This window comes from Notothenia rossii (genome assembly GCF_949606895.1).
Source record: "Notothenia rossii genome assembly, chromosome: 7".
Taxonomy (NCBI): domain Eukaryota; kingdom Metazoa; phylum Chordata; class Actinopteri; order Perciformes; family Nototheniidae; genus Notothenia; species Notothenia rossii.
This window is the reverse complement of record NC_136905.1, coordinates 38,302,298-38,330,070: the sequence shown is the minus strand read 5'-3', so window position 1 is coordinate 38,330,070 and position 27,773 is coordinate 38,302,298. Positions and strand designations below refer to the sequence as shown.

At 40.6% G+C, this 27,773-nt stretch overlaps 1 protein-coding gene across 2 annotated transcripts; it reads right to left on the bottom strand.

Moving 5' to 3' along the window:
* Positions 1–337: 337 nt before the first annotated feature.
* Positions 338–27,773, bottom strand: cyb5r4 (cytochrome b5 reductase 4). Of its 2 annotated transcripts, none has more exons than XM_079693995.1 (16): positions 27,452–27,773; positions 26,573–26,697; positions 25,806–25,959; positions 21,416–21,516; positions 21,110–21,185; positions 18,976–19,057; positions 18,802–18,859; positions 18,201–18,294; positions 11,397–11,429; positions 11,188–11,310; positions 6,744–6,884; positions 5,758–5,904; positions 2,826–2,976; positions 2,395–2,481; positions 1,757–1,918; positions 338–790 (listed from the first exon to the last, which is right to left on the bottom strand). In XM_079693995.1, exons 1-16 carry the CDS (start codon positions 27,570–27,572, stop codon positions 736–738), a joined length of 1,710 nt encoding a protein of 569 aa, XP_079550121.1. In that variant the 5' UTR covers positions 27,573–27,773; the 3' UTR covers positions 338–735. The 2 variants fall into 2 exon arrangements, with proteins under 2 accessions (XP_079550121.1, XP_079550122.1); XM_079693996.1 differs by lacking the exon at positions 27,452–27,773 and adding an exon at positions 26,878–27,064.

The following is a 27,773-nucleotide window of genomic DNA, read 5'->3' as shown; positions in this document are numbered from 1 at the left end:
TGCTGAAGTCAAAAGCTCACATCTTAGCTGTACCAGAGTTAGCTTTATGCTAATGTACACGTGTCACAGGAAACAGAACAACATCTGTTGTTATCATATTTAGTACATGATTAGTGACGTAACAGTGTTACATCAGTGCTTCAGCAAAGAGACAAGGCGTAATGTATGCAAGGCAGCAGCAGCAGCAGCAGGTTTTAGCCTGTGTTTACTTACTCTTTAAGGAAAAACAAATCAACTCATAAAGAACTTGATGACTCAAAATTAAACTTGCATGGATCAATACCCCGATCAGAAGTAATATTGTAAAATGCCCTGTCTCAATGAAGGGAGACTAACCTTTAAACAACTTAATGCATTTTATTTCAGTGGTTTCACTTCCACTGCAACTGCATACATGGAACTGAGACAGTACAATACATACATATCATATTGCATATACACATCCCTTTCATTCATTCCTCTGTCTCAGTATATATGACTTTTTATTCTACACATCTTTACAATGTTTCAACTCATAGTTAGCGAAATGTCTGCCCTCAGAAGAATCTCACTGTACTTGAGTTGGTGATATTCATGACGCCCATCAGAGCCTGGAGGCGTTTCCTGCTGTCAGCGTCATCAGGTCCTCGTGCATAGAAATGTTTTTACAAGTTGATCAATTCAAGTCAGCTCTGTGATGCTCTCTCACACACAGACACACACACTCTCTGCAGGGTGGGGGTGTGTGGAGGCTCTTCACCCCTGGAAGGCGTGCAGCTCCTCTTCACTGAAGCCCTGCTGCTTCAACAAGCTGAAACACCAACACACAAGAGGGAGAGAGAAGAGGTGACCTTAGGGCTGAGTATCACTGCAGTGTGATTTATTTATTATCACATTTCTGATATGAAGATATTGTGGCCAACACTTCTCATCTGAATAATAAATACCTCACTAACCAATTCTGAAATGGTTTGATTGTTACTGGTCAGTGATAAAGAAGGTCAACAAAGTGAGAGCAAGCTTGAAGCAAATGCCCTTTCTAATGTATGCTGAAATGTCGTATTAGAGCCCAGTGGAACACAAGGACCTTTTTCTATGTTTTCACATTTGTTTTTTTTATAGATACTCAATATTGGTGTTTTTTAGTTGTTGTGGCCATCATTCCTATTAGTAATGATAACAATGTATAAACCTTGTATGTTGTGATGTTGTGCTGTGATGGGAGTTTACACAGGGAAGGTGCCCATGAAATTGACTCTCAGAAAAGTCTTACAAATATAAAACCTACATGGGTTAAAATAATACCAACGGTTTGTAGTTGCAACCAGGCTTGAGGAATAATTGATGACATGTAACGAGATTAATTAAATCAGGATACAAAAAAGGTACTGTTACATTTGACAAATAATGGGGATTACAATGGTATAATACATTTTAAATACAGTTCAATATATTATAGGAAGAAGCACTTTATGTTTTTGAAATGCATTAGACCCGTCTGATTTGTTAATTAAAATGTATGAATTCAATTCTAAGGCTGACTGAAGGCTTGGTCCTGTGTAACTCAATGGTTTACAGCTGTCACATACTTTGAGAAGATTGCATTGATTGTTTTTTGGAAATGGAGCAGGATCAGGTTTGACTTACAGTATGCACCACCTAGCCTAGCTGTGTGCACAAACTTCCTGTGCAATGTCCAAATACAATGACATCCTGTCTGATCAGGTTATAATGAATTGTGCATGTGTTTGACTCCATCTGACTTAATAATACACACCCTATTGTTATCTCTGTGAAGGCAGTGGGGCCACACACACACACGTAGCATTTGGAGCCCTCCGGCCTGGTGAGGAACTCCTCCAGCATGGACTCCTCCACCCGACCCGTCCTGCCGCTCCAACTGTCACAGGGATCAGAGAGCACGTACTCCACCTGAAACCTGACACACAAACACACACATTCTGAAGGTGTACACGCACACACAAACTAAGGTATAGATGTAGCACAATCATGTTTAAAGATGGAAATCATCTGTATCTCACACTTCTACCTTATTACACATGTGTTGAGAAACCTTTAGCATTTCCAAGTCTTTCTCTGTTGCCAACGTCCATAACAAGTACAATACATTTAGGATGTGTTTGTGCACCAGGCGGCACATCATTTATTTCATTGTAGAGCACTGACCAAATTGCACAGACTGCAGCTGCCAAATGTATTTGAATAATAGACCGCTGCAGCTGTTGAAGGTTATCCCAGAAAGCTTCCAAACAGAACCCGTTTCTGATTCAAATCCACAGAGAGGGCTTTAAGATAGAACAAACATTTGAATGTTCCCTCCTGTGAATCGTCTCTTCATCTTCTTTCTAAGAAGTATCTTTCTGGTCATTTGTTCAGATCTAAAACAGTCAGTACCTGTCAGTGTTAGCAGCCAGGTCATCCAGCTCACAGCGCCACAGGATGTCCTCCTCACGCCGGTTAAAACAGAGCAGCTTGGTTTTTCTGAGGAAACACAAACAAAGATGAGTGTCAGGCAAGGCCATGGAGTTCTAATCAGGTGGTCTGAGTGCTTCATGTCTTGCAGTTAGTCTACACTATAAATCTCACATTAATTAATTCACAACAGAAATATTTCCCCAATTTCAATTTAAAACATTTAAACCCATGACACTAAAATAACTATTAATAAAAGAAAGGGGATGCAATTCGAATGAGCTTTTTGCAAAGACAGCACAACATCAAAAAACATAACCAATCATACACAAAGCCTAATAAATAACAAAAACAGATCTAAAAATATGAATTTGGGAACTAAATAAAGGGCAGCAGGTCCGGGGAGTTCCCACCTCATGGTGTCGGTGTCCTGCAGGGCCTGCTGGATGAGGCGAGCCATTGGTGTGAACCCTGTGCCTGCTGCTAATAGGTAGAGGTGTGTGACATCATGAAGGGGGCGGAGACTGAAGGTCCCCTCTGGACCACTGACGGATACACAGTCACCTAGAGAGAAACAACAGACAAGAGAAGAGATTTAACTAAGAGTGTTTCTGTGACAGCTGTCCTGCCCTAAGCTAAAGCTGCATTCAGGTGTTCACGATGAGAAGGCAAAGAGTAACATTGATAAGAACACTACAAGGTCTACCCAGGCTGCATAGTCAAAAGTAGCACACATTAGCAGCAGCGTGTACCTTCAGTGGAGTACTGACACATGATGTGTTCAGGTACAGCACTGTTGTGTGGGTTCATCCACGCTATGGCTCAGTGCAACATCACTGTAGTTACAACAGAAGAAGAATAGCTGTTTAGATCGGCCTTATTCAATGGTTTTAATAATAATAATAATAATAATACATTTGATTTATATAGCACACTTTAAAGACAACGTCATCTCAAGGTGCTTCACAAAGCTATAAGGAGAAAATAATAAAATAAAAATATATCTAAAGGAGCATATTGAAGAAAATATGATAATATAAAAAATAAAAATCAAAGGTTAAGAGCATAAAGGGTTTAAAAAATTAAAACAAAAATAAAGGACTGTCAGTAAAATGCGGTACGGAACAGGTGGGTCTTGAGGCATTTCCTAAAAACTGAGAGTGATGTCGAGGTCCGTATGTTCTCTGGAAGCTGATTCCACAGACCTAGGGACCCAGGGAGGAGAAAGCACGGTTTCCCATGGTGACCAGTTTTGTCCGCGGAACAGCCAGGACATTGGAGCTGGTTGACCTGAGTGTGCGTGAGGTACTGTATGGAATGTTGTCTGGTTAGCAGTTCCTCTTGGTAGGTGGGGCCAGTGTGGTTGATGGTGTTGAAGACCATTATGAGGACTTTGTAGTTGATCCATTAAAGGGAGCCAGAGGAGTGAGTGAAGGATGGGGGTGATGTGCTCTGATTTGCGTATTTTTGTGAGTATCCGAGAGGCACAGTTTTGAACACATTGTAGTCTCTGAGTGGTTTTTGCTGGAATGCCTGCAAGCAGAGAATTGCAGTAATCAATGCGGGAGGTGACGAAGGCATGGAACAGTTGTTCTGCATCCGGTTTGGTGAGGGAGTGTTGCATTTTGGAGGTGTTCCTCAGGTGGTAGTATGAGGCTTGGCAGACCGTCTTTATGTGTGCTTGGAATGAAAGGGATGAGTCCAGTTTCACACCTAGGCTCGTTACAAGTGGGGAGAGGGGAATGGAGTGGCCATTGATGCTGATATGAGGGATATCAGTGGTTTGTGTTTGATGTGGTGTTCCAATCAGAATGGCCTCTGAATGGCTGCTATTCAGTTGGAGGGAGTTGTTGCTCATCCAGTGGTGTATGTGTTCCAGGCATCTTGAGACATTTGAAAGTGCCAGATGTTTATCGGGGCAGTTTGGAAATAAATCTGTGTGTCATCGGCATATGTGTGGAAGTTGATGTTATGGCTCCTCAGTGTTTGTCCCAGGGGCAACATGTAAATTAAAAAGAACAGCCCAAGGACTGACCCCTGGGGTACACCAGAGGTGACACAGTGTGTGTCAGAGGTGCTTTTCCCATGATGGACATATTCCTGTCTTCCTGTGAGGTACGAGTGGAAAAAGTCCAGAGCCTTGCCAGCGATTCCGACCTCCTGGAGTCGCCGACACATGATGCGATGGTCAACAGGGTCAAATGCTGCACAAAGTCCAGCAAGATGAGTAGGCTTGGGGAACCAGAGTCAGCCGCCATCAGCAGGTCATTTAGAACCCTGACCAGAGCTGTTTCAGTGCTGTGAGCTAGTCTGAAACCGGACTGGAAGGTTTCATAGAGGAGGATGTTGGGGAGAGACAGGTTGGTTTGTAAAAGGCTTTTGTGTTTCATATCATATCCACCTGAAACCTGAGAGCTGGCACTGAATTAGTATGATACATGAACTCAAAACAAGAGATTTAAAGAACATTCCTAAGGAAAAAAACAACAAACATTAATAAACAACCAACATAGGCCTTGCAATGTTGGGATGAATTCAACTTGAAATCAAATGCATTGTTTCATACCGGCAGTTAGCCTGCTCCTGCATTCATCTTGTAATGAGTAATTAGCATTATATTAATATCTCATTTAAATTCTGTTTTAGAACCACTGTGCAATACCTGGAGAATGTGCTGGGCAAAAGTGTTGTGGTACTTTACTCCGGATTGTAAAGAAGAACTCGCCAAGTGGAAACTTTCAGATAAGCAATGGTAGGCTCAATAGGTTTTTAGATAATAAAAATGTTTCTTAAATAGTCAAATCTATAATGGGTTGCTAGTTTCCCACCTAATTAAATAGTGTGGGCTGGTAGATGGAGAGGTGCCAGTAACTCCTTTGCACTGCAGAGGTGTCTCGAGCAAGGCACTGAACCCCAAACTGCTTCCTTCCGCCTGAAAAAAACTCGGTCTGTGTATGTGTGTGTATTGTACTAGATATAATAACAGAGTAAACAACTGAATTTCTCCTCGGGATATCTCCTAAACAACCCATACACTATAAGTAGGCTAGCATCCCACCAAGTAAACCTGAACCACAGCACTGTGCTAACTGTTGCCTCATCACACAAACACTGGTTCAAACCTTGTGATGTTGTAATGGTCGTGCCTTTGGAAGCACTTTGGGGTTCAGTATCTTCAGCACAAGGGATCAAACCACCATTCTTCTGATTGGTCAAACCAACTGTAGCTCCTGAGGTACACCCTCACCTGCACATTCATTTACATACATCTGACCCTCAGCCTCTCTCCCACACAATCCTCTTCCTTTCCTTACATGACCCACATGGACTCTGGTTGTTACTCACCGATGTGCAGGCTGCTGAGATGTGGGGTGAACACTCCGTCAGGATACACTTTGATCATGAGGTAGAGGTCGGATTCCTGCGAGGAGTTGTGTGAAGGTGCTGCCAGGCTCTGGTCCACTGGAGTGTACGGCCTCACCACTTCTGTGTCTGGATATGAACACAATGACAATTATATAGAACTTCTTAATATCATATAACATATCTCATTCATGTTCCCCCTCACAGCAGCTTTAGTCCCGCTCTGTAATGAATGATGCGTTGAGGGAGCCTCAGAAAAGTGATGTGTCTGTAATGATGAAGAGTAACACTTCTGTGCCTACAGTTCTCACTATCTATGATTTGAAAGATGTAATTTACTCTTGTTGGTGTCACCTTATTGATATCTTAATATAACTCATATTTAACCGTTTCAAAGTTTGAAATACGCTGTAATGACGGAGCAATCGATGTGTTCTTCTTTTCATTCAAAAATGAATCACAACAATAATAAAGTGATCAACTGAATACATTTAATAATTCTTCAATTTGTATATTTACTGTAGGGTTCAGTTTAAACCTAGGGACCTTATTAGAATGTCATATAAATCTTCTTATCACATACTTCTACCAAATAAAATCTAAATCCCACATTTCCATATCAGCTCACCAATATGTGTTGTCAATTTCCAAAGTATTGAACTTGTATGGACATCAAATGGATATCTTATCCAACATTTGTATTAATCCTAACATTGACTTCTGGCCTTCATTTCAAGTCAAAGACAACAAGACAAGAACTTCTGATAGAAATGAATGAAACATTAGACAGCATTACACTTCCCCTTTTCTTGTGACCCAGTATAACCCACATAACAACTTGCTGGAATCACTGAAGGTAGCAGTGCACAATGCACATTGTTTTCTGACTTTGAAGTTTCTAATGTTTGAAGAAGAACTTTTGCTTCAGCTTAGAGGAGCACATTCACGGAACATAGTGCTGTCTTTACCTTTGATGAGGGCTTTGAGGTAGACATGTTTTCCCACAGGCACGTGCATGACAGTCCCACGAGGAAGTTTCAACCTGAACACATGGCTGTTATGGTTCACCTCCGTCTTAGACACCAACACACAGTCCCGATAGTACAGAGCTTTGAAAAGAAGATCATTGATGTAGACTCATTATTCATTTTGTAAACTTAGTCTTGGGTTCCTAAGTAAATAGTAAGTAAGCAAATGTCCAATCTTATCTGGTGAACAATTTTAAAAAGTGGCAGAATGTGGAGAAAGAAGCAGTTTGAGATGAGCACCCAACCTTTTGTACTTTTTGGTATCTCTGTTGGTAAATTGAAATGTAATCAAACATGCAAACATTCCAACATAACAAAGTAACTGTATTCATTGTTAATGTGGTTTAATTTGAATTATTTCATTTCCCGCACCTCTAACAGTCATACAATAACTATCCCCCCCCAGCCTACAGGCGGATGCTGGGGTGGTGGGGGGGCAGGCGAGCAGCAGCAGCAGCATTAGCAAGGCAGAGGCAGCAGACCAGGCAGCTTAAATGGAGCGGCAGGCTTAGGAGAATGTGATTGGCTGGTTGGAAGAGGGACGAGGTGCGTCACGTGTAAATGTATCATTGGTGCTCGAGCTGACTGCCTGAACCAGCTCGCAGGCTTTGCCTCATAAGTGGTGTGACACAATTCATGTCAAAACATATCTACATATGTGACCCACTCTATCGAAATCAGTCGGAAGTCGTAACGGCTCATTTAAAAATAAACGTGGATTTGCGTAAAAAATTTTTTTTCCGGGGTTCGGGTGTTTTATTTGATTTTAAACAAACAAAGTCTTGGCTTTCAGAATATGAAACTTTTATTTCCAAAATCACACGATAAATATATTTTTGAAGCTTGTAAAGGGAAGATGACAGGCACCTCTCACTCGCAATCTGCTGTTCTGCAGCGCCGCCCCCCTCCCTCCGGCTGACATTATGAATGTAAGGCGTATAGTAATCATAGATAACACGCAGGGCTCGACATTAAGGACTGCCCGATGGCCCGGGGCTATCTAGTATTTAGCTCGGGCCATGAAGCCTCACCTGCTGGTTGCCCGATCGGGCAATCTATTATGACAGTATCATGCAGCTCGCGGATCCAGTAATGAGTGACCCGACAGTAAAACTAAACATATCTATAACTAGTTTAGGTAGTTTGAGAGGTAATTAAAATAGCTACGAGTGATATTCTAACCTGAAGTGTGTGTTTTGTTCCGCTCACCGCTGCATGTGATCATGCAGAGCTGCGTGTCGACTCGTCAGCAGAAGCTGATCTCTCTCTCCCGTCAGATTAGACTTCACTCGCGTTTGTGTCCATATCGATCAGATCCAGCTAGTTTTAGCTAATGATATGACTACCTGCTTATTAAAAGACACCGTGACCTAAACAATAAGTGTCGCTATGCAACTGGGTGAGGCCACAAAGTATAGCGCAGCATTATGCATTTGTTTACATGCCCACCGGAACCCCGAGGCATTAGCAACAGATCAACGCACAATCAACCCATACAGCACATCTCTTTCTCCACATTAAGTGTTACACATTAGAATTGAATACTCTTGTCTGTCACATACTCTTCTTGTCTGTCACATAAGTGGCGCAACTGAATTGCGCTAAAGGGAAATTATTTTGACCGGACATTTTGACCGAAGAGATTTAGATTTGCTTGCTAACGGGAACTCTGACGTCGCCATTGTGTGTGCTTCGCGGATGCACTCGGCTGCTCGGGTCTGCTCGGTCAGCTTCTGGATGAGGAGGCATTCCTTCGACCAACTTACAGTAGATAACATTACAAACATTTTTAACAAGGGCCATAATAGCGTAAATAATGTTTGTTTTGGCAGTTACAACTGAATGTATTGTTTTCTACTTTTTTACATCTGGGAAGGCATTTGCCTTCATCAGATGGAAAGTGTCTTGACCAACAACTTAAGTATTTATTATAGCTATGCCATGCAAGCGAGCAAACACAAACAAGTGAAATGAAGAATACAATTGAAATTGTAATATTGTGGTGGTTCCTCTTATAATTCAGTCTAGAGAATGCACCAGACAGCATCTAAGACCTGCAAAAATCTAAATCTTCTAGGGGGAGGCCCCCCAAAACCTTTGTGCGTCATTTCGTCCGAGCGCATTTTTCAGGGCAATCTCTATTGGGCTCAGGGCCATCTGTAAATTAGCTTAGATGGCCCACAGGGCCATCCCCCAAAATCCTTAATGTCATGCAGTGACACGGCAGGGGCCGTTACAGTTTGTTTTTATCTGATTTCAATTAAACAAAGTCTTGGCTTTCAGAATATTAAACTTGTTTCGGCAAATTCACATGATAAATACAGCTTTGAAACTTGTAACGGCATAATTACAAGCAGAGAACGGAGTAACTTGACGTCACAGCAGGCATAACAACAGCCGGTGTTTCTCAATAGTGTTTTCCCCGGGAAACAAACACAATACACAGAAACGCAAAATTACACAAACACACACACACGTATACACACACACACACACACACACACACACACACACACACACACACACACACACACACACACACACACACACACACACACACACACACACACACACACACACACACACACACACACACACACACACACACACACACACACACACACACACACACACACACACACACACACACACACACACACACACACACACACACACACACACACACACACACACACACACAAGGCTTGGGCGGTATGACGGTATACCAGGGTATTTTGAAATACCGTCGGTATGATTTTCAATACCGTGACGTCACAGACTGTGCGCCAAATCACAGATGCGTTTCATTCTATTACACTGACACGGAGTTTTGACAGGGACGACATTGGTTGTAATGCACAGCACGCGCCAGCAGAGGGCAGGGGAGGGCAGTCCGTCTATCCCGCTCTCAGAGCTCAGCACAGAGCTGAGTTGAGCAAGATGGCGGCAGCATTTGCCGGCCCCGAACTCGGACAACTAGTAAAAAAGAAAAATGCCTCTGCGCCTGTTTGGGACTATTTTGGGTTTACTCGTCGCCAGTTACTTCATCCAGCACAACGAGAGACAGAGGCACTTCTTTGGGAATGTTTAAGACGGGGTGAGTGAGTGTTGACATTTTTTAATCCTATGCAACTGGTTGATGGTTTTGTAGTCGAGGTCGGACGGTTTTAAAAACGAAAGCATTTACTTGCTAAACATTCACGCGAGTAATCCAATGAATCAAATGGAAATAAGGTTTTTAACACATGCACGGAATAATATTGCCAAACTAGTTAGTGAATATAGCAAACTTTATTCAATAAGTCAAGTATTTACTCCCAGAAAATGTTTATGTATGATGATATATTGTTAACTTAGCTCACAATGGAAACAACGTCGGACATCTACAAACGCGTCCTGTATCCGATCTCAAAATGTGCCATTTGCACAATGTGTCATGTATGCAGCCCTTGTTTAGCACTTGCGCGCACGTCGCGGCACTTTGCGAGCGTCTACCGCTCGGGCTGCATTTTACACCGAACATATAATATACCGTTCGAAACATCTATTTGCCGCCGAACGCCACCTCACTCAAGTCGACCCAAGTCATACCGTCAGTGGCGGCTGGTGGAAAATATTTTTGGTGGGGCTGTTGATATAGTGAGTAAAACATTTTTTTTGGGGAGAAATTACCCCTTAAATTGGGACTGATACCGGTATGAAAAAAATGATACCGCCCATGCCTAATACACACACACACACGTATACACACACACACGTATACACACACGTATACACACATACACGTATACACATGTATACACACGCACACACACACACACACACACACACACACACACACACACACACACACACACACACACACACACACACACACACACACACACACACACACACACACACACACACACACACACACACACACACACACACACACACACACACACACACACACACACACACACACACACACACACACACACACACACACACACACACCAGTAATCCAAACGAAAATATCTTCCCTCCGTAGTATTTTGATCATTTGCTAATAATCAATCAGATCGATGGATTTCAGAGAAGAGAAAACTTTGAAGGCCTTTTTCTAAAAATGATGACTCGGTGACAGTCATTATATAGTGTGACATATTTTTCTTACTATTTGGAGTACAAAAACAATCCTGATATCATTAGAAAGCTAGGAATCTCCTCTTTCCAACAGTGTATACAACTCAAAATGTGTCTTCGGGTCAATGTGACTGATTTCCATGGAGCAGGTCACAAATGTCAAATTCAAATGATGCGCTACAAATAAGAAGAGAAGGTTCAAGGTTCTTTAAAAGAGAAAATCCAAGTGGAAAGATTACCTGATCTTGGAACTTACCTCTGTCTTTTTTGCGTAGAAATGTGTTGTGAGATTCCAGTGGTTGACCGAGACTTGTCCATTTTCCTTTGGCCTGTTTGCGTATGCTGACCTGGATCTTTCCCACCGAGAAGCCAGTGTTGGCTGTTGGAGGAGAAAGGACAGTTTCAGGAGAAGAATATTATAATAACAGATTCTGCCGATTATATTAAATGAAGACGGTTTCTCACCCTCAAGATTTCCCTCAACTTCATCAGCCAGACCTGTAAAAGCATGAAAATGACACCAAGCCGATTTAGATTACCAAACTATAATACACCAATTAATGACAGTTAATAACCACAAGTTATGCAATGATAATGTTTCTTACAGGATTCCTTGTAATGTTATAGTCACTCAGTAGGGCTGCACAACTAATCAACATTTGAAGCACATTGTTTGTTAAAGGATAAACATTTGTTAACCCTCCGCTATCATTCGATTGGACTACGCAAATTAGTCATTCGTGACAAAAATGTCCACTGCAAAAGACTTTGATAAAAATATTATATTAAAAGGTTTTTTCAAAACTTTTTTCGGTTCAATCTTTAAAACAACTTTTGCCCTAATAGAAGATACCAAAAATGTAATGATTTTCAGGATTTTAACCCTTTAAATGCCATTTTGAATACATGAAACCGCTGTTTTCTTTCATGATGAAAACAGAGAAAATTACTTATTTTCCAAAAAATAAATATCTGGGGACTGGCTCTTTTTTTTTTTATAACAGTCTTGGATATGGCAAAGATTAGCAACAACATTGATTTTGGTGGATTATTAGTTTTTGCAAAAAAATCAGATTGAACAAAAAAGTTACACATTAGTCATTCGGGACAAAAATGTCCACTTCCAAAAACTGCTCTAAAATGACAACAGATTCATATTTTAAAAAACTTTTTGGGGTTAAATCTTTCAATCAACTTCAGTCCTGATCAAAAATACCAAATGTTAAATTATGTTTAGGATTTTAATGCTTGAACTGCCAGTTTGAAAACATGAATTTGCGTTTTCTATGAAAAACATGCACAAAAAGGCAGTTATTTTCCATATAATAAATGTTGGGGAGGTCGGCTTTTTTACATTTTTTATCACAGTCTTGGATATGTCAAAGATTAGCTACAACATTGATTTTGGTTGATTATTAGTTTTAGCAAAAAAATCAGATTAAACAAAAAACTCACACATGAGCCACTCGTGTCCCATCCACTCCCATTATAACCACATATTTTGATCTCTCCGCTATACCGGTATAAAATCATGCATTTCGTAATGACAGGGTTTTATATTGGAGGAAAATAGTTCAATTTGTCTTTTTTACTGTATATGACCAGATGTGACCTTTTACCATTGAATTACATCCTTGTCATTTCTTGGTTTCTTTGCCTGTTGTATAATGGGGCCCTGACAGCCATTGGAATACATGTATGCAACTAATATGATGTAGGTGTGTTGGTATGGATGTGGAAGAGTGGTATCAGCTGAGAAATGTTTGTGTGTGTGTCTGGATGTACAGTGTGTGTGTACAGAGACAACAATATACAGTAGATTTGTTTTGTTTTTTACAGTAGATTACAGTTTACATGTGTGTGAGTGATTGTGTGTGAGAATGAGACAGGACTAAGTGTGCTCTCATGGCGTTTTGTTTTTCATTTGTGCTGTTTCATGTGTCTTTGAGGTAAACAGATGTATGATCTTGACCCAGCTTGACCTCAATGTTTTGAATTGTTTCGAACTTCAAAGTCCTTTGATAATGTCTCTTTAGCAAACAGACATACACAGCCATACATACACTCCTTGAAGTAAATAAAAACACCTGGCTGCAAAGCCAAAGCTTCAAATATGTGTAGTTTGGCTGGACGGTCATTTCATTCCTGTGATACGCAACAAGCAGCAAGATGAAGGGGAGCTTCTCTGTGGGGCAAGAGGTCTCATGCAGCCCGTAACTTCAGCTACAGGACTCATGCTCTGAAACAGAAACACCCTGAGAAGGAGAATCTGGTTTGGATCTGCCTGAACTGTGCTTGAAAGGAGTCAGCACAAAGATAAAACACTTTTTTGCCAAACAGTTCATTTATCGGGTGGGGGCAGAGAAGGAACAATTCTGCCCCGAATCCCACGTTGATACAGAGGAATCGATGAGGACCTTTGCTGAGGAGGTTGAGGAGCTGCTGAGGAGCTGCTGAGGAGCTGCTGAGGAGCTGCTGAGGAGCTGCTGAGGAACAACACGTTGGTGATGAGGTTGAGATGTATGAAGGACTACAAAACCTTTTAGATGGAAAAAGCCTGATGTTCACTAAAGTGCTAAATCCCCTCCTCAATCACACCACAAAGCGGATGATAGCACCAGAGTTTGCCCCAAGAGTAAGAAGAATATTCGTTGCGCTGCCACGTGAAGCCATGCTTAGAGAAATGATCAGATGTTTGTGGTGGAGTCTGACCCTTCCCCTGAAAGTGGAGAGGACACAGAGGATCCCATCCCGTAGCTGCGCTACATTCCTCTGCACTATCCTATCCAATGTTTGCTCAAACATCTGTGGCATCAACATCCCTCCAGTTTGCCACCGAACGTCCCCCATGCAGGTGTGTCATGTCGAAAATACTGCTGATGATCTCAGGGGTAAAGAATAAATCAAAGAAGGATTCCACATCATGAATTATTATTTATGCCACTCGTAATGGCATAACGCGTGGGCCCTGAAACCAAACCTCTGGCAGCAGGAATGTAGCGTGGCGTTTCCTCGTGAGAGGGAAACCAGATTTGAAAATGTTTTGATGTCCACCCACTGCCATGATGGACACGATCCTACGGATAGGGTAGTGCAGAGGCATGTAGCGCAGCTACGGGACGGGATCCTCTTTGTCCTCTCCACTTTCAGGGGAAGGGTCAGACTCCACCACAAACTCCACATCAGATTCTCCTTCTCATGTTGGGCAAAAAAGTGTTTTATCTTTGTGCTGACTCCTTTCAAGCACAGTTCAGATCCACTGCAAGATTCTCCTTCTCAGGGTGTTTCTGTTTCAGAGGATGAGTCCTGCAGCTGAAGTTACGGGCTGCATGAGACCTCTTGTCCCTAAGAGAAGCTCATCTTACTGCTTGTTGCGTATCACAGGAATGAAATGACCAGCCTGCCAAACTACACATATTTGAAGCTTTGGCTTTGCAGCCAGGGGTTTTTATTTACTTCAAGGAGTGTATGTATGGCTGTGTATGTCTGTTTGACATTATCAAAGGACTTTGAAGTTCCAAACAATTCAAAACATCGAGGTCAAGCTGGGTCAAGATCATACATCTGTTTACCTCAAAGACACATGAAACAGCACAAATGAAAAACAAAACTCCATGAGAGCACACTTAGTCCTGTCTCATTCTCACACACAATCACTCACACACATACAAGGTATAAGGAGGTTTAATATGTAAGAGTGTGTATGAGTTTGGGAATGAGGGAGTTAGAGAAAAAGAGAGAGAAATAAAGAGAGATATGAGGCGAAAACTGCGACTTGCTGTAAACCAAATCTACTGTATATTGTTGTCTCTGTGCACACACACTGTACATCCAGACACACACACACACACACACACACACACACACACACACACACACACACACACACACACACACACACACACACACACACACACACACACACACACACACACACACACACACACACACACACACACACACACACACACACACACACACACACACACACACACACACACACACACACACACACACACACACACACACACACACACACACACACACACACACCTCTCAGCTAATACCACTCTTCCACATCCTCACCAACACACCTACATCATATTAGTTGCATACATGTATTCCAATGGCTGTCAGGGCCCCATTATACAACAGGCAAAGAAACCAAGAAATGACATGGATGTAATTCAATGGTAAAAGGTCACATCTGGTCATATACAGTAAAAAGGACAAATTGAACTATTTTCCTCCAATATAAAACCCTGACATTACAAAATGCATGATTTTATACCGGTATAGCGGAGAGATCAAAATATGTGGTTATAATGGGAGTGGATGGGACACGAGTGGCTCATGTGTGAGTTTTTTGTTTAATCTGATTTTGTGCAAAAACAAATAATCCACCAACATAAATGTTGTTGCTAATCTTTGACATATCCCAGACTGTGATAAAAAAAGCCGACCCCCCCCAACATTCATTTTATGGAAAAGAACTACCTTGTTGTGCATGTTTTTCATAGAAAACGCAAATTCATGTTTTCAAACTGGCAGTTCAAGGGTTAAAATTCTGAACATAAGTTAACATTTGGTATTTTTGATCAGGACTGAAGTTGATTGAAAAATGTAACCCCAAAAGGTTTTTTAAAATATTAATCTGTTGCCATTTTAGAGCAGTTTTTGAAAGTGGACATTTTTGTCCCGAATGACTAATGTGTGAGTTTTTTGTTTAATCCGATTTTGTGCAAAAACTAATAATCAACCAAAATCAATTCTGTTGCTAATCTTTGACATATCCAATACTGTTATAAAAAAAAAGAGCCAATCCCCAGATATGTATTTTATGGAAAATAAATCATTTTCTCTGTTCTCATCATGAAAAAAAACAGTGGTTTCATGTATTCAAAATGGCATTTAAAGGGTTAAAATCCTGAAAATGATTACATTTTTGGTATTTTCTATTAGGGCTGAAGTTGCTTTGAAGATTGAACCCAAAAAAGTTGTAAAAAAAACCTTTTAAGATAATGTTTTTATCAAAGTCTTTTGCAGTGGACATTTTTGTCTCGAATGACTAATTTGCGTAGTCGATTTGTTACACAGTGAATTAAAGACCGATTTGAAAAATTGAAAATTGGAATTCCAAAATAGATCGAGAAAATAGCCTTGTTACAAAAAATCAGGCCATTTGCAACAGCACAACCACACAAGTTATTGCAAAATGAAAAGTGAAAAATGACCCATATGGACAAAAACGTCCACAGTGATACCGGAGGGTTAAAATACAGTTTTGAAAATAATATTGTGGAGCTGCAGCAATATCCCGGCATACAAATCGCATCCTAAAAACTTAACCAAAGGGATTTTTTTTGGTACAGATCCACCCTAAATAATCACACCAAGATAATTGTAATATTTATTTAATAATAATGAGGATTATGATTCAAGACTAAGCAATCCCTCTATTATCATATCTCAGAATAAAATATTATCATTTTAGAAAACCTATTGTGAAGATGTAAAGACCAATAATCATTGCAGCACATTTGAGATGTGGAACTAGTATAGGGCCGCTGGTATCAAATGATCCTGAGGCCGTACACTGATTATGAGCAACACATTTATTCACTGGAGTTATGCAATATTATCTTCCGTCTGCATTTACTGATTTTCTTCCTATAGATATACTGTACTTGTTCTGCTGCCTGCATATAGAGTGGTGCAGTTATGACGTATAGTTGTACTGTAGGCCGACCCGGAAGTAAGCTGCGCAAGGGTTCCCTCGACAAAAAAGCAATGGGAGTTCTCCGTAGGATTTTGGAATATTGTAGAAAACAAGGTCTGTGAAAAACGAAACCTGTTTGATAGATGCTCGTGAATGTAATCGCCAGAAGCAAAAGGCTAATGTTATGCTATAAACGAACTACAGTGTCCATATAGTCCTATAGCGTCCTATAGTGTTTACTTCCCGTCTGTCTTCTTCTGCTGCTGTTCCCGTTAAGTGTTAACTTCCTGTCTGTCTTCTTCTGCTGCTGTTCCCGTTAGTGTTAACTTCCTGGGTGTTTCTCAATGTCGAGTACGCTTGCTTGGTAGCACATGTCTTCTGAGTCACTTGCTTCAGAAGCTAGGCAAGAATACTTCCTGGCATTCAGAAAACAAAGAGTGGAACAGGCGAGCAAGTGTGCAGGTGTGCGTCATATGAGAGGCCCCGCCTTACATTTTCCGCCACAGATTGGGGGAAATTGGTCCTTGCGCATAGCATTGTGGGGATTTTAAGACCACGGAGTCTACACATGTGCAGCCTCGAAATTTCTCCAAACGAAGTACGCCGGGCTCGGTAGAATTCCAAGTATGCTGGACATTGGAACAGTACTTCGGCGGCACTCGATGACGTAGTATCCTTGAAATATTGGCTTGGATGCAGGTTTCTTCGAGATTGAGAAACGGCCCCTGTCTGTCTGTCTTCTTCTGCTGCTGTTGTTCCTTTAGTGTTAACTTCCTGTCTGTCTTCTTCTGCTGCTGTTGTTCCTTTAGTGTTAACTTCCTGTCTGTCTTCTTCTGCTGCTTTTCCCGTTAGTGTTAACTTCCTGTCCGTCTTCTTCTGCTGCTGCTGCTGCTGCTGTTCCCATTAGTGTTAACTTCCTATGGTCTGTTGTCCACAGCTGAAGTTTAATTCACAGGACTTGACTGCACAAAGTCCCTTGATGCTTAGCCGCAGAGTTTAAGCGATTATTAACAACCTCTGAAATGTACAAATTGACCAATCAGAATCAAGTATTCCACCAAGTCGGCGTAATGACGTACAGCGTCCTCGACAACTTCTGTAGTCCTATTCAGCCACTTGTTAACAACCATCGTTTTTCAGACACGTAAACTCTTCAAAAATGTGATGTATTTAATGTCGTAGAACAAAACGTGATCCGTCTCTTACATTTGTGTCGACCACAGATCTTATTTCCAGCTATTTTCCAAAATTCTATGGAGAAATCCCATTGGCTCTGAGGCGAGGGAACCGGTAGTGGTAAAATGCTAACTCACTTCCAGGTTTTAGGACTCATTCCTGCACCACTCTATAGCTTTAGGAATGTAACTGTAATGTATTAATCCAATTGCATTGGATGCCCAGTAGGTCATCCTGGCACAAACAAATAAGCAGGCCAAATATATTGATACTGTGTAGCACTCTCAAAAGCAGAAGTTTCAAAAGAGGGAGTAAACTATAAGTCTCTCTTTGTTAAAGCACATTTAAATGTAGGAAGTCTTATCTCTACTCACTTAAATGTATCATGTAGGACATTTTCCCCAGCAGCACTTCCAGTCGCAGAACACCCCCCTTGAGGTCAACAATGGTACAGCCTGAGCTGGGGATCTGACAGAAAATATGAATGCATCCTTCAAACTGTTATTGAAATGCAACTCTGTGTTTCAAACTTGTATTCAAATATGATTTCATACTACAAATCTGTATTAAAATATAATAGTAACAGGCTAGTTATGCAATTTATAATCTCAAAGATTTTAATTGAAAGTTACAATGTATAGGTTTGAGCCACCTGTTCCAAATAAATAGGAGGCAGTGTTTCACCTCTACATTTATCAATCATCATACGTATTTAGAAAGCCTACTAGTCAAAGTCAAAGTCAGCTTTATTGTCAAAATTACTACATGTGTTATACATCCAGAAATCTCGAGATACCGTTTCCCGCAGTCCCATAGTGTGACATATATACATAAAACAAAACAAAATGATGGTGTGCTATTGTGTGTATATTTTAGTTGAGGTAGTTTGGCATGTCTATTGTATTGTAATCTTAGGAGTATTCCAATATACAAAATGCATCAGGGATGTGTGCGTATGGTCGACGAATGCTTTACCTTCCTTTTAGCATAAACCACCAGATGAACGGCCACATCAGTCTGGAACCAGTCGTACCTTCACAAACACACAGCAGAACATAACAACGTCATTGACCATTTTGAAATGCTTTTAACTTCAACATACGTATGTGCATTGATATTTTTTGTATAAGTACTATGTTTTTTTCATACCGAGGCCGAGTGTCTTTGTCTGGGGGAGGAGCCAGCGGCTGAGGGGGGGCAAGGCCCGTCGCTGATGGAGGAGGCATGGCAGCTGTGAAGGCAGTCAGTTAAATTCTTATTCACATGATTTACAAAGCAGCAGCAAGGCAGAGGGGAAACTTAAACAAAAAATAAAACACTAAGATAAAAGGCATGCATTAATATTTTAAAATGAAAAGTTATTTAAAACAATCTTTCAAAAATGTTAATCACCTAGGAAATAAGTATGAAAAAAACAACAACCTTAACCTAAAGATTAACAGTGATGTTACACTCCTGCTGAGAGTCTTCACAACCCTTCATAGATGACTCTCAGTCCTTCCCTGAGGATTGGTTGGGGGACTCTAGTTTAACCATCAACCAGAGTATTTTTGTTGGGTAATCTATGGTAGGGCTAACCCATACAGTGGTGGGGCTCAAGTCAGTATTTGCAATGTAATTACGTACACGCTATATCGCCCCCCTTGACAGTGAAACGCCACGCTTGAGGTTTAGATTATTTCCCTGTCTCAATCCAAATTGAACTGTATGAAATAAAAAGGCACATTTGTCTTGTAGTAAATAAAAAGGGCGACCTGGAGCCAATCCTGCAAGAGGAGATTTTTTGAAATACTAACATAAAATAGTACACATTCTGGTACTCTCTTGAGAAGAAAAATAATTAAATCTATTACTACACGACATATTTTAAAAAATGAATGCCATTTTAGTTTTTTGTTACTTTGTTCTGAAAGCTGAACCTGCTGCTCCTCACAGAGAGAAGAGGGAAGAGGCTGTGTGAATTACTTTACATTGTGGATAAGGGTGGATAGCCCCCATTGTTCTGTGTGTCAAAATGAAAGACAACCGTTTCTAGTCTTCGGTATTTCCAGACAAGTGGCTACTGAAATCAATCTTACTAACTGCTGTCTGTGCAATTTACTTCACGCGAGTTGGCGTTCTTTATTTTGCTTACTTTAACATCATTTTTCATGGTGGGGCTAAGCCATTTCGTGGTATGGCTGTAGCCTACCTCAGCCATACCCTGGCGCCGCCACTGTTAACCATCAATCCAACTCCTGGGATTTCTAAGGTGCCCCGTTTACACGAGGACAAAACGGGTTGTATCCGCTACTTTTCTCTCGGGTATAGCCCGTTCGTTCACACGAGGCCGATACGTAAACGCGTAAACGGACCCCGCAAACGATAACGGGTCCCAATGTGGATAGATCTGCAAACGGAACGCTCTGGGGGGCCAAACGGCTCCGTGTAATCGCCTCTATACGATCATTTTCTGATAACGATGAAATAGCCCCGCCTCCCTCTCCCCACCGCTCCTGCTCAGAGATCAGCTGCTGGGCTGTCAGAAGAGGGGGAGGAAAAAAGAGGCTCCGTTTCTTATTCTTATATTATTATATAGAGTCGTTATCAATTTGTTTTAAAGCTCAATAAATAACAAAGAAGACCTCTTACCGGCACTTTTCTAATTTTGTCCGGAACTCTGCCGCACGGTTCCCTCGTCCCTTGGAAGAGGCGGAGAGGTGGGTGTTATACACTATATGTACAGCAGGAGAACACGCCGTCCACCGCGGAGAATAAAAAGAAGGGCAACCATGGCAACCATGCTCCGGGGTCTTCTTCGCTGCTTTTGGTGTATTTTGTGGCGGCAGCAGCGCCACTTACAGGCCCAGCATATGTACTACAGCGTTTCCAGCGGTCTCGTGTGAACAGACACGTTAATTGAGCCGAATGCGTGTGAACGGAAGACTTTTTTGAAAACGAATTCGGTGCGTAAACGCAAACGTACCCGTTTCGTCCTAATGTAAATGGGGCCTAAGACACTTGACTAATGAAAGAAAACCTACAGTGAATACATTAGTGGGAATGTGGCCCTGAACTCAGGGATAGTGCTTGGTGCTCTCGACTGTGTGTGTGACATCTGGTTAACACAGAGGTAAGGTTGCAGAACAACAACAGACGACATGTGAGCACACTGATGCAGAGATATGTGTGTAGGGTGTGTGTGTGTGTGTGTGTGTGTGTGTGTGTGTGTGTGTGTGTGTGTGTGTGTGTGTGTGTGTGTGTGTGTGTGTCTGTGTGTGTGTGTGTGTGTGTGTGTGTATACCTTTAGTAGTAATAGTGGCCATCCTGCCAACCAGGCATTCTTTTAACATGGACTCATAGTTTACCCAGCGATGGACCTATGCACAAACACCAGAACATTCTTTTGATTATTTATTTATTTTAAATCCAGAACTATCACGGTGAAATGATATAACTACACCTCTACTAACTTACACAATATTTCAAACATACAAAATAGTTAAATTGTCCTTAAAAAATATTTACTTGGACTTATCAGGTTGACAAAGTAATTTTACTTTAATACCTAGAAATGATGGTCACATTCTTTCACGATACCCTTCCATACCTGGTCAAACAGGTCGGTGCCATCCATCCCAGCCGCCTTCATCAGCTCCTCTTCTCCACCAGGGTGGTAGTCCATGTAGGGGGTCACATTGTAAACCATACCTGAACACATACAGAGAGAAAAGTAGCTTAATGTATAGTTTTTGGTATTTACCAGACTGACGGCAATCATTTGTTGGATCTGTGAGGGTGAGAGTTAGCGAGGATGAGTCAGCTCTCATCACTGCCACTAGCGAGCAACGATACGCCATAACTGAAGACAGCACGCCGTAGTTATGGAGGCTTCAATATCTCAACTGTTCTTATAAGGGATTAAAGCAAAATCTATGCTGAGTGGGCTAAACCGGATTATCTCTGTGCTGGCAGGGAAATGATTCTCTCTGCAGGATTAGAATCAAAACTGCGCTTACTTAAAAAGCAGAATATATAGCTATAACGCTATGATGTGTGTCTTTGCTGCGCTGTGCTCCGATGTGGCAATACACTCTACTAAGCATGATGAAACTATCTGTAAAGTCTACAGATAAATCATTAACCTATTACAACTGCCCAACAGATCAATTCCACCTTTAAGATTTCAGCCAAGACACATTAAAGACTATGCAGCGAGGACACAATTCTTTCAATTAAAAGCTAAACTCAAACTGAACGTTTTAAAACACCCTTAGCAGCCGTAATGTGTCTTTGCACACAAGACAAAGGTTCTGATGAAAAATAAAACAAAGGCAATAAAAAATCCAATCTTCCAATTAAGTATGACACACTTGTTCTCCCTGGACCATGCACTTACAATCTTATCATATTTTTTATTAGAAATTATGCATTGTTTTGTTTTTTATTGAAAATAAAATAAATCCTAAGAGGTTGATTATACATTATACAAACATAACATAAATGAAATGTGGGTGTGGTCATGTTAGAGGACATGAAGTTTAAAATGCATGGGTTTGAACTGGCACTATGATCATAATCATCAAACCTGTTGTATGTGGCTCTGGATAAATGCCTCAGCTGAAATGTAATGTAACCCGCTAAATACTACAGCTAACATGCCGCTTCCTTTATTCATCTATCAAGTATGAACCATACCCTGTGCAGTCAGACTACTATGCCGGTGTCGGTACCAGATGTGTTCGGGGTACCATATGTGTTCGGGGTACCATATGTGTTCGGGGTCCGTCTCTTACCAGTGACGTCACGACGTAATGACGTCAATGACGTCACGCATTGTGATTGGCTGCAAGGTAATTTACCCACGCTGTCTAGAGTATAGAGGGATTTTTTGATCATTTCATTACATTGCATTTAGCTGACGCTTAAGTGCATTCGACCAACAAGAAAAAAACTTGAAGAAATACAATAAAACTTGAAGAAAAACAAAGACGAATGAGGAGAAGAACAAGAGAAATCGAAGGTAAGAAGTATATAACGTAATATGGTAGGTAATATGTAATATGTTCAGTGCCGTTGGTACGTTAGTTCAAACAGTAACAACGGACTATTTTTCTTAGCGTATGCATGTCAATTTAAATCAATACATACAACTATTTCACATGTACAATATTTTCTTAGCCCTAATACTTAATACTACTTATTTCGTTTTGATTGTTATATTTGATTATATTATATATTATCAATAAATTATATATTATATATCAATATGATATACTTTTCTATATAATAGATTATCAAAAAAAGTATTTATTAAGTAAGGGATAATGTGCAGCAATCACAATCAAGTCCACAATCGAATCCATAAAGACAAAGTAAATCTGTTTACAGTTGTTTCATATGGATGTTGAGAGGTATCCATATATCTCTTCATTTTGCTCTCAAAGTGCACCAGATTGATGCATTTAACTTCTATATTAAAAAAAAAATCACTCCAAAGGGAGTGCTTGTTCTTCCTTCTGTCTGTCTGTATCTGTGTATTCTCATGTTCCGATTAACCCAGCCAAATTGTTCTTCTTTTGTGTCTTGATGTGATCTTGAGTCGAGGCTGATCCTCTTGCTGTGGTCCCGCATCCTGGATCCTCTATCCTGAGTCCTGGATTAAGTCGTGGACTTCGGGTCGTGGCTGAACCTGTCTCTGCGGTCCTGCCTGGGTCTCGTCGTGCTGCCTCTCTGAAGGCTCCCACAGGATTGTTGACATCTTCGTGGATTCATCCTATTATTATAGACGCATGCATTTCCTAACATTCGGTCTACCTATGTTGTAAAATGTATTATTCTCTTCTACGGCATCTATTGCACGTCTGTCCGTCCTGGGAGAGGGATCCCTCCTCTGTTGCTCTCCCCGAGGTTTCTCCCATTTTTCCCTTTAAACTGTGGGTTTTCTCTTGAAGTTTTTCCTTGTACGATGTGAGGGTCTCAGGACAGAGGGTGTCGTTTTCTTCTCATACTGATATTCTGAACAAACTGCTGTTGTATTAGCTGTAAAATGTCTTTACTGTAGGGTATTTTTATTATTTGTACAGCACTTTGGCTCGACCAAAAATTGTTTATAAATGTGCTATATAAATAAAACTTGATTTGATTGATTTGATTTGATTTGAAAGGGTGTGCGCCAAGGTTCCATATTAGGACCAATAATTTCACCATATACTGTATGTAAATAATCTCTAATAATTTTTCAAATGCTGCTTTCCATTTTTATGCAGATGATACTATTATTTATTGTTCATCCTCTTCTAGAGCAAAGTTTTGATTTCCTCCAGTCTGCCTTTGATGTTATTCCATCCCATTTATCTCAACTCAAGTTAGTATTAAATGCAGACAACTCCAAACTCATGATATTCTCAAATGGCAAAAAGTTAACTTCTTTTCTCCCCAACATTTGTACTGTTCAAGGGACTGACATTGACATTGAAAGGGTCACTACATACACATATCTAGGTTTTATTATTGATCAGAACTTATCTTTCAAGTCACACACTGAAAATGTTGTTTTAAAATTAGGTTTCTCCTTTCAGACAAGGAAACATTTGATCTCTGCAACGTTTTTACCAGTATTGGATTCTGGTGATCTGCTTTACATGAATGCCTCTGACCAGTGCCTAAAGAGTTTGGATACTGTGTACCATTGTGCATTATGTTTTATTACATATATATATATATATATATATATATATATAGATATATATATATATATATTGTGAGTTTGGAATAAATATGCACTTTATGAAAATTATTAGTTGGTTACTGTTAGTAAAAAACAGTAAGGTTAATACTGGATGTTTGTTACACTTGGATATGTTTTCTGTAATACTTGTAACATAATTATTCTCCAGTTTATGCATTTGAGTGAATTGCAGTTAATGCTCGACATTCAATTCAAAACCTTTATTTATCCAGGTAAAATCCCATTAAGATCAATGATCTATTTTTTAAGGGAGACCTGCAGCAGTAGGTTCCACATGAAGACATAAAAACATAAACAACAGAACAACAAAAGGACATCATACAGCAAAGAATTACAGGGATTAAAATGTACATATCTATCCACATGTACAGGTACCAACAGCATCTGACTGTGGAGCATCCAACCAAGCTTTAAAAACATGTAGTGGTACCAGCTTGGTAATTTTCCATTCTTTTTGCAGACTGTTCCAAGTTAGTGGAGCTGCACATCTAAAAGGTTTCTTCCCTAAGACAGTCCTAGCACTTTGCACATTTAATAAAACCACAGCATGAGATCTCAGGCAATAAGTACTTTCAATTTGCCGAGAGCTCAGGGATCAGATATAAGATGGTACTTTATCCAACCTGGCTTTGTAAATGAAAATGTACCAGTGACTGAGCCTCAGTACAGTAAGTGATGGCAAAACCGCCTTGGTTTACAGTGTACAGTGATGCGTAAGTGCTTTACAGTTTGTCACAAATCTCAGTGCACTGTGATAGTAAAACCTTATTGTGGTGTAATTATATATCCAAAGCAGTCAGAAGTCAGAAAATCATTTGTGATGTTTAACCACTCAGAAGACAGCCCATCAAAATGAACACATTGGGACCTTTCAGAGAGGTAGTTCATCTTCTACATATAATAACGGACAAAGTAAAGAATGAAGTGTAGGCTATGTTTAAATGTTCGGAATTTGACCGTGTATGATGGTCCTCTAGAGTTGCCGTACAGGCAATGGCGTACAGCCAATGGCGTACAGCCATTGCTCCGTTTTCATGTTTTTTTAACATGTTTTTCACAAACATTTTCACACGCTAGGAGCATAGGAATAATTCAATTCGGTTCGTCATGATCTGTAGATGTGATTTGCCCCCGAGCACCCCTGGGTAAATTACCGTACAGCCAATTACAATGCGTACAATGCGTGACGTCATTGGTAAGAGACGGCCCCCGAACACATCGAACACATCTGGTACCGACACCGGCTCACCTCGTATGCAGGTCCAGCAGTCGTCTCTTGTGTTGTGTTTCTGCAGCTCTTCCTTGGTAACTTCAATCAGGCGCCCTCTGAGCCCGGTCAGATCCTTTCCACTCTTAGAAAAGCGGATCCAGTCCATGAGACTGTGGCCAGGCTTCAAGGCCACCTAACAGGGCAAGAGCAGAGTCATGTCACAGAGGAACACCTGGATATGTATTCTCTTCTGGACATGTGTGAATGACATGTGTGAAGGACCAAGTTTAAATCACAGCAAAGTCATGTTGAATCAGTTTGCAAGACAATATAAAGAACATACCAATAGATATTGCTGTTATTTACACATTGGCATATGATAGATTGTTTTTGTATATAATATGCTGAAATGAGGGCTTTGGGCTGTGACGAAAATGGTAAATGGACTGTACTAGCGCTTTATCCAGTCTTTAAGACCCCTCAAAGCTCTTTACATACTACATGTCGTTCACCCATTCACAGTCACACCCATTCATACAGAGCACTGTAGCTTAACGTTACAGCCATTTTACATCATTTTACACCTATGTTACACTGTAATTACAACCATTTTAAACAATATAACACTACACATTAGGACTCTCAAATGACTGTATCCCCCATGATACAGAAACCATTTAAGGGTTCCATTAGACATTAATTTTACTAATATTATGTACCTATGTCTCTGTAACAATATTAAACTGTCAGGTTTAGGGGAGGTGTAGTACATTTTCTATAGAGAGAAGTGCTTCAGTGTTCCTCACCTTGTTCCTTCCGGACTGGCCGGACGGAGCGACCCGCTGCTGGGAACCCGGCGCAGGGAACGCCTGGGTCGGGATGTTCAACATGTTGTTACCGATTCGGAGGCAGCCCCAGTTTGGAAGAAAACCTAAATAACGGGAGTTTATTCAGCACATTAACGAGCGTTTTGTAACCTAATTACACTGGCTTCAAGATAGTATTGGTACACGTTCCTCCCTGTTTGTGACACATCTCTGTTGAAACTATGTTGAGCAGTTCTGCTTATCTAAAGGCTAAGCTAGGCTAATGAGACATTGATGGTTAATACCTTTAGGAACTAATGACAGCAAAGCATACATTCTTGCATTAAATCGCAACTAAAGCTCAAATGTTTCGTGTTTATAGCAATAATTAACAAGCCACAATAACAAGTAGCTCGAAAAATAATGATTAAATGCGAGCTAACTTCTGTTTCTTGGTTCTGCCGCCATGTAAACTACAAGAAAATGTCGCACAATTTGACGACGACGGCAACAAATGGCGTCATCCAGTTGCGCCTGAAATCGGTTGCCCTGTTTTTTTTCTCTCATCCTTCTATAATACTACTATTCGTATTTAACAGATACAGGAAGTATAAAGTCAGCATTTACAAAGACATCCATACCCAACTACAAAGTAATTTGAGTTACTTTAGCAATGTTATGTCACTTAAATAAATATTCTGACATTCCAAAGCAGCACAGGTGTAATTAATAATGGCTGCATAGCAGTTGTGCCCTTTTTCAGGCAGCAGTAGGTCTGTAGTGTGCATTCTTGCTCACTAATGCTTAAATTGGGTCATAATTAACAGTACAAATTACTTTTTTATTCAAACTGACTTGACTAAAATGCCAGAAACCCACCTGAAATTAAACTATTGAGTAAAGTGGTGAAAGACGAAACATTCGGTCTTTTCCTTGATCCTCTCTCACTTTCATCATCTTCAGAATCCTCATCTGTATCTCTCTGGTTTTCACCTAGCATTATGAAAACATCTCACAGCGTTGATGTTGAATATAGCCGTGTTTACAGTTCAAGACAGTGCGCCTCCGGGCTGAGGCTTTTCAACAGGCTAATCTGCTAAGAGGATTCAAAGACAAGGACCTCAAAATAAACGTCCATGGGAACGTAAAGACAGCTGTTGTGTAATGCTGATTACTATAAAATACAGTTTTTTGGTATGTT

Bases quoted from the DNA above. Each gene is read 5' to 3' on its own strand.
- cyb5r4 (XM_079693995.1), bottom strand. From the start codon at position 27,572: ATGCTAGGTGAAAACCAGAGAGATACAGATGAGGATTCTGAAGATGAT. The intron at 25,960-26,572 runs GTGAGGAACACT...TTGCCCTGTTAG, and splicing joins GCCAGTCCGGAAGGAACAAG to GTGGCCTTGAAGCCTGGCCA. The intron at 21,186-21,415 runs GTATGGAAGGGT...GTTTGTGCATAG, and splicing joins GCACCGACCTGTTTGACCAG to GTCCATCGCTGGGTAAACTA.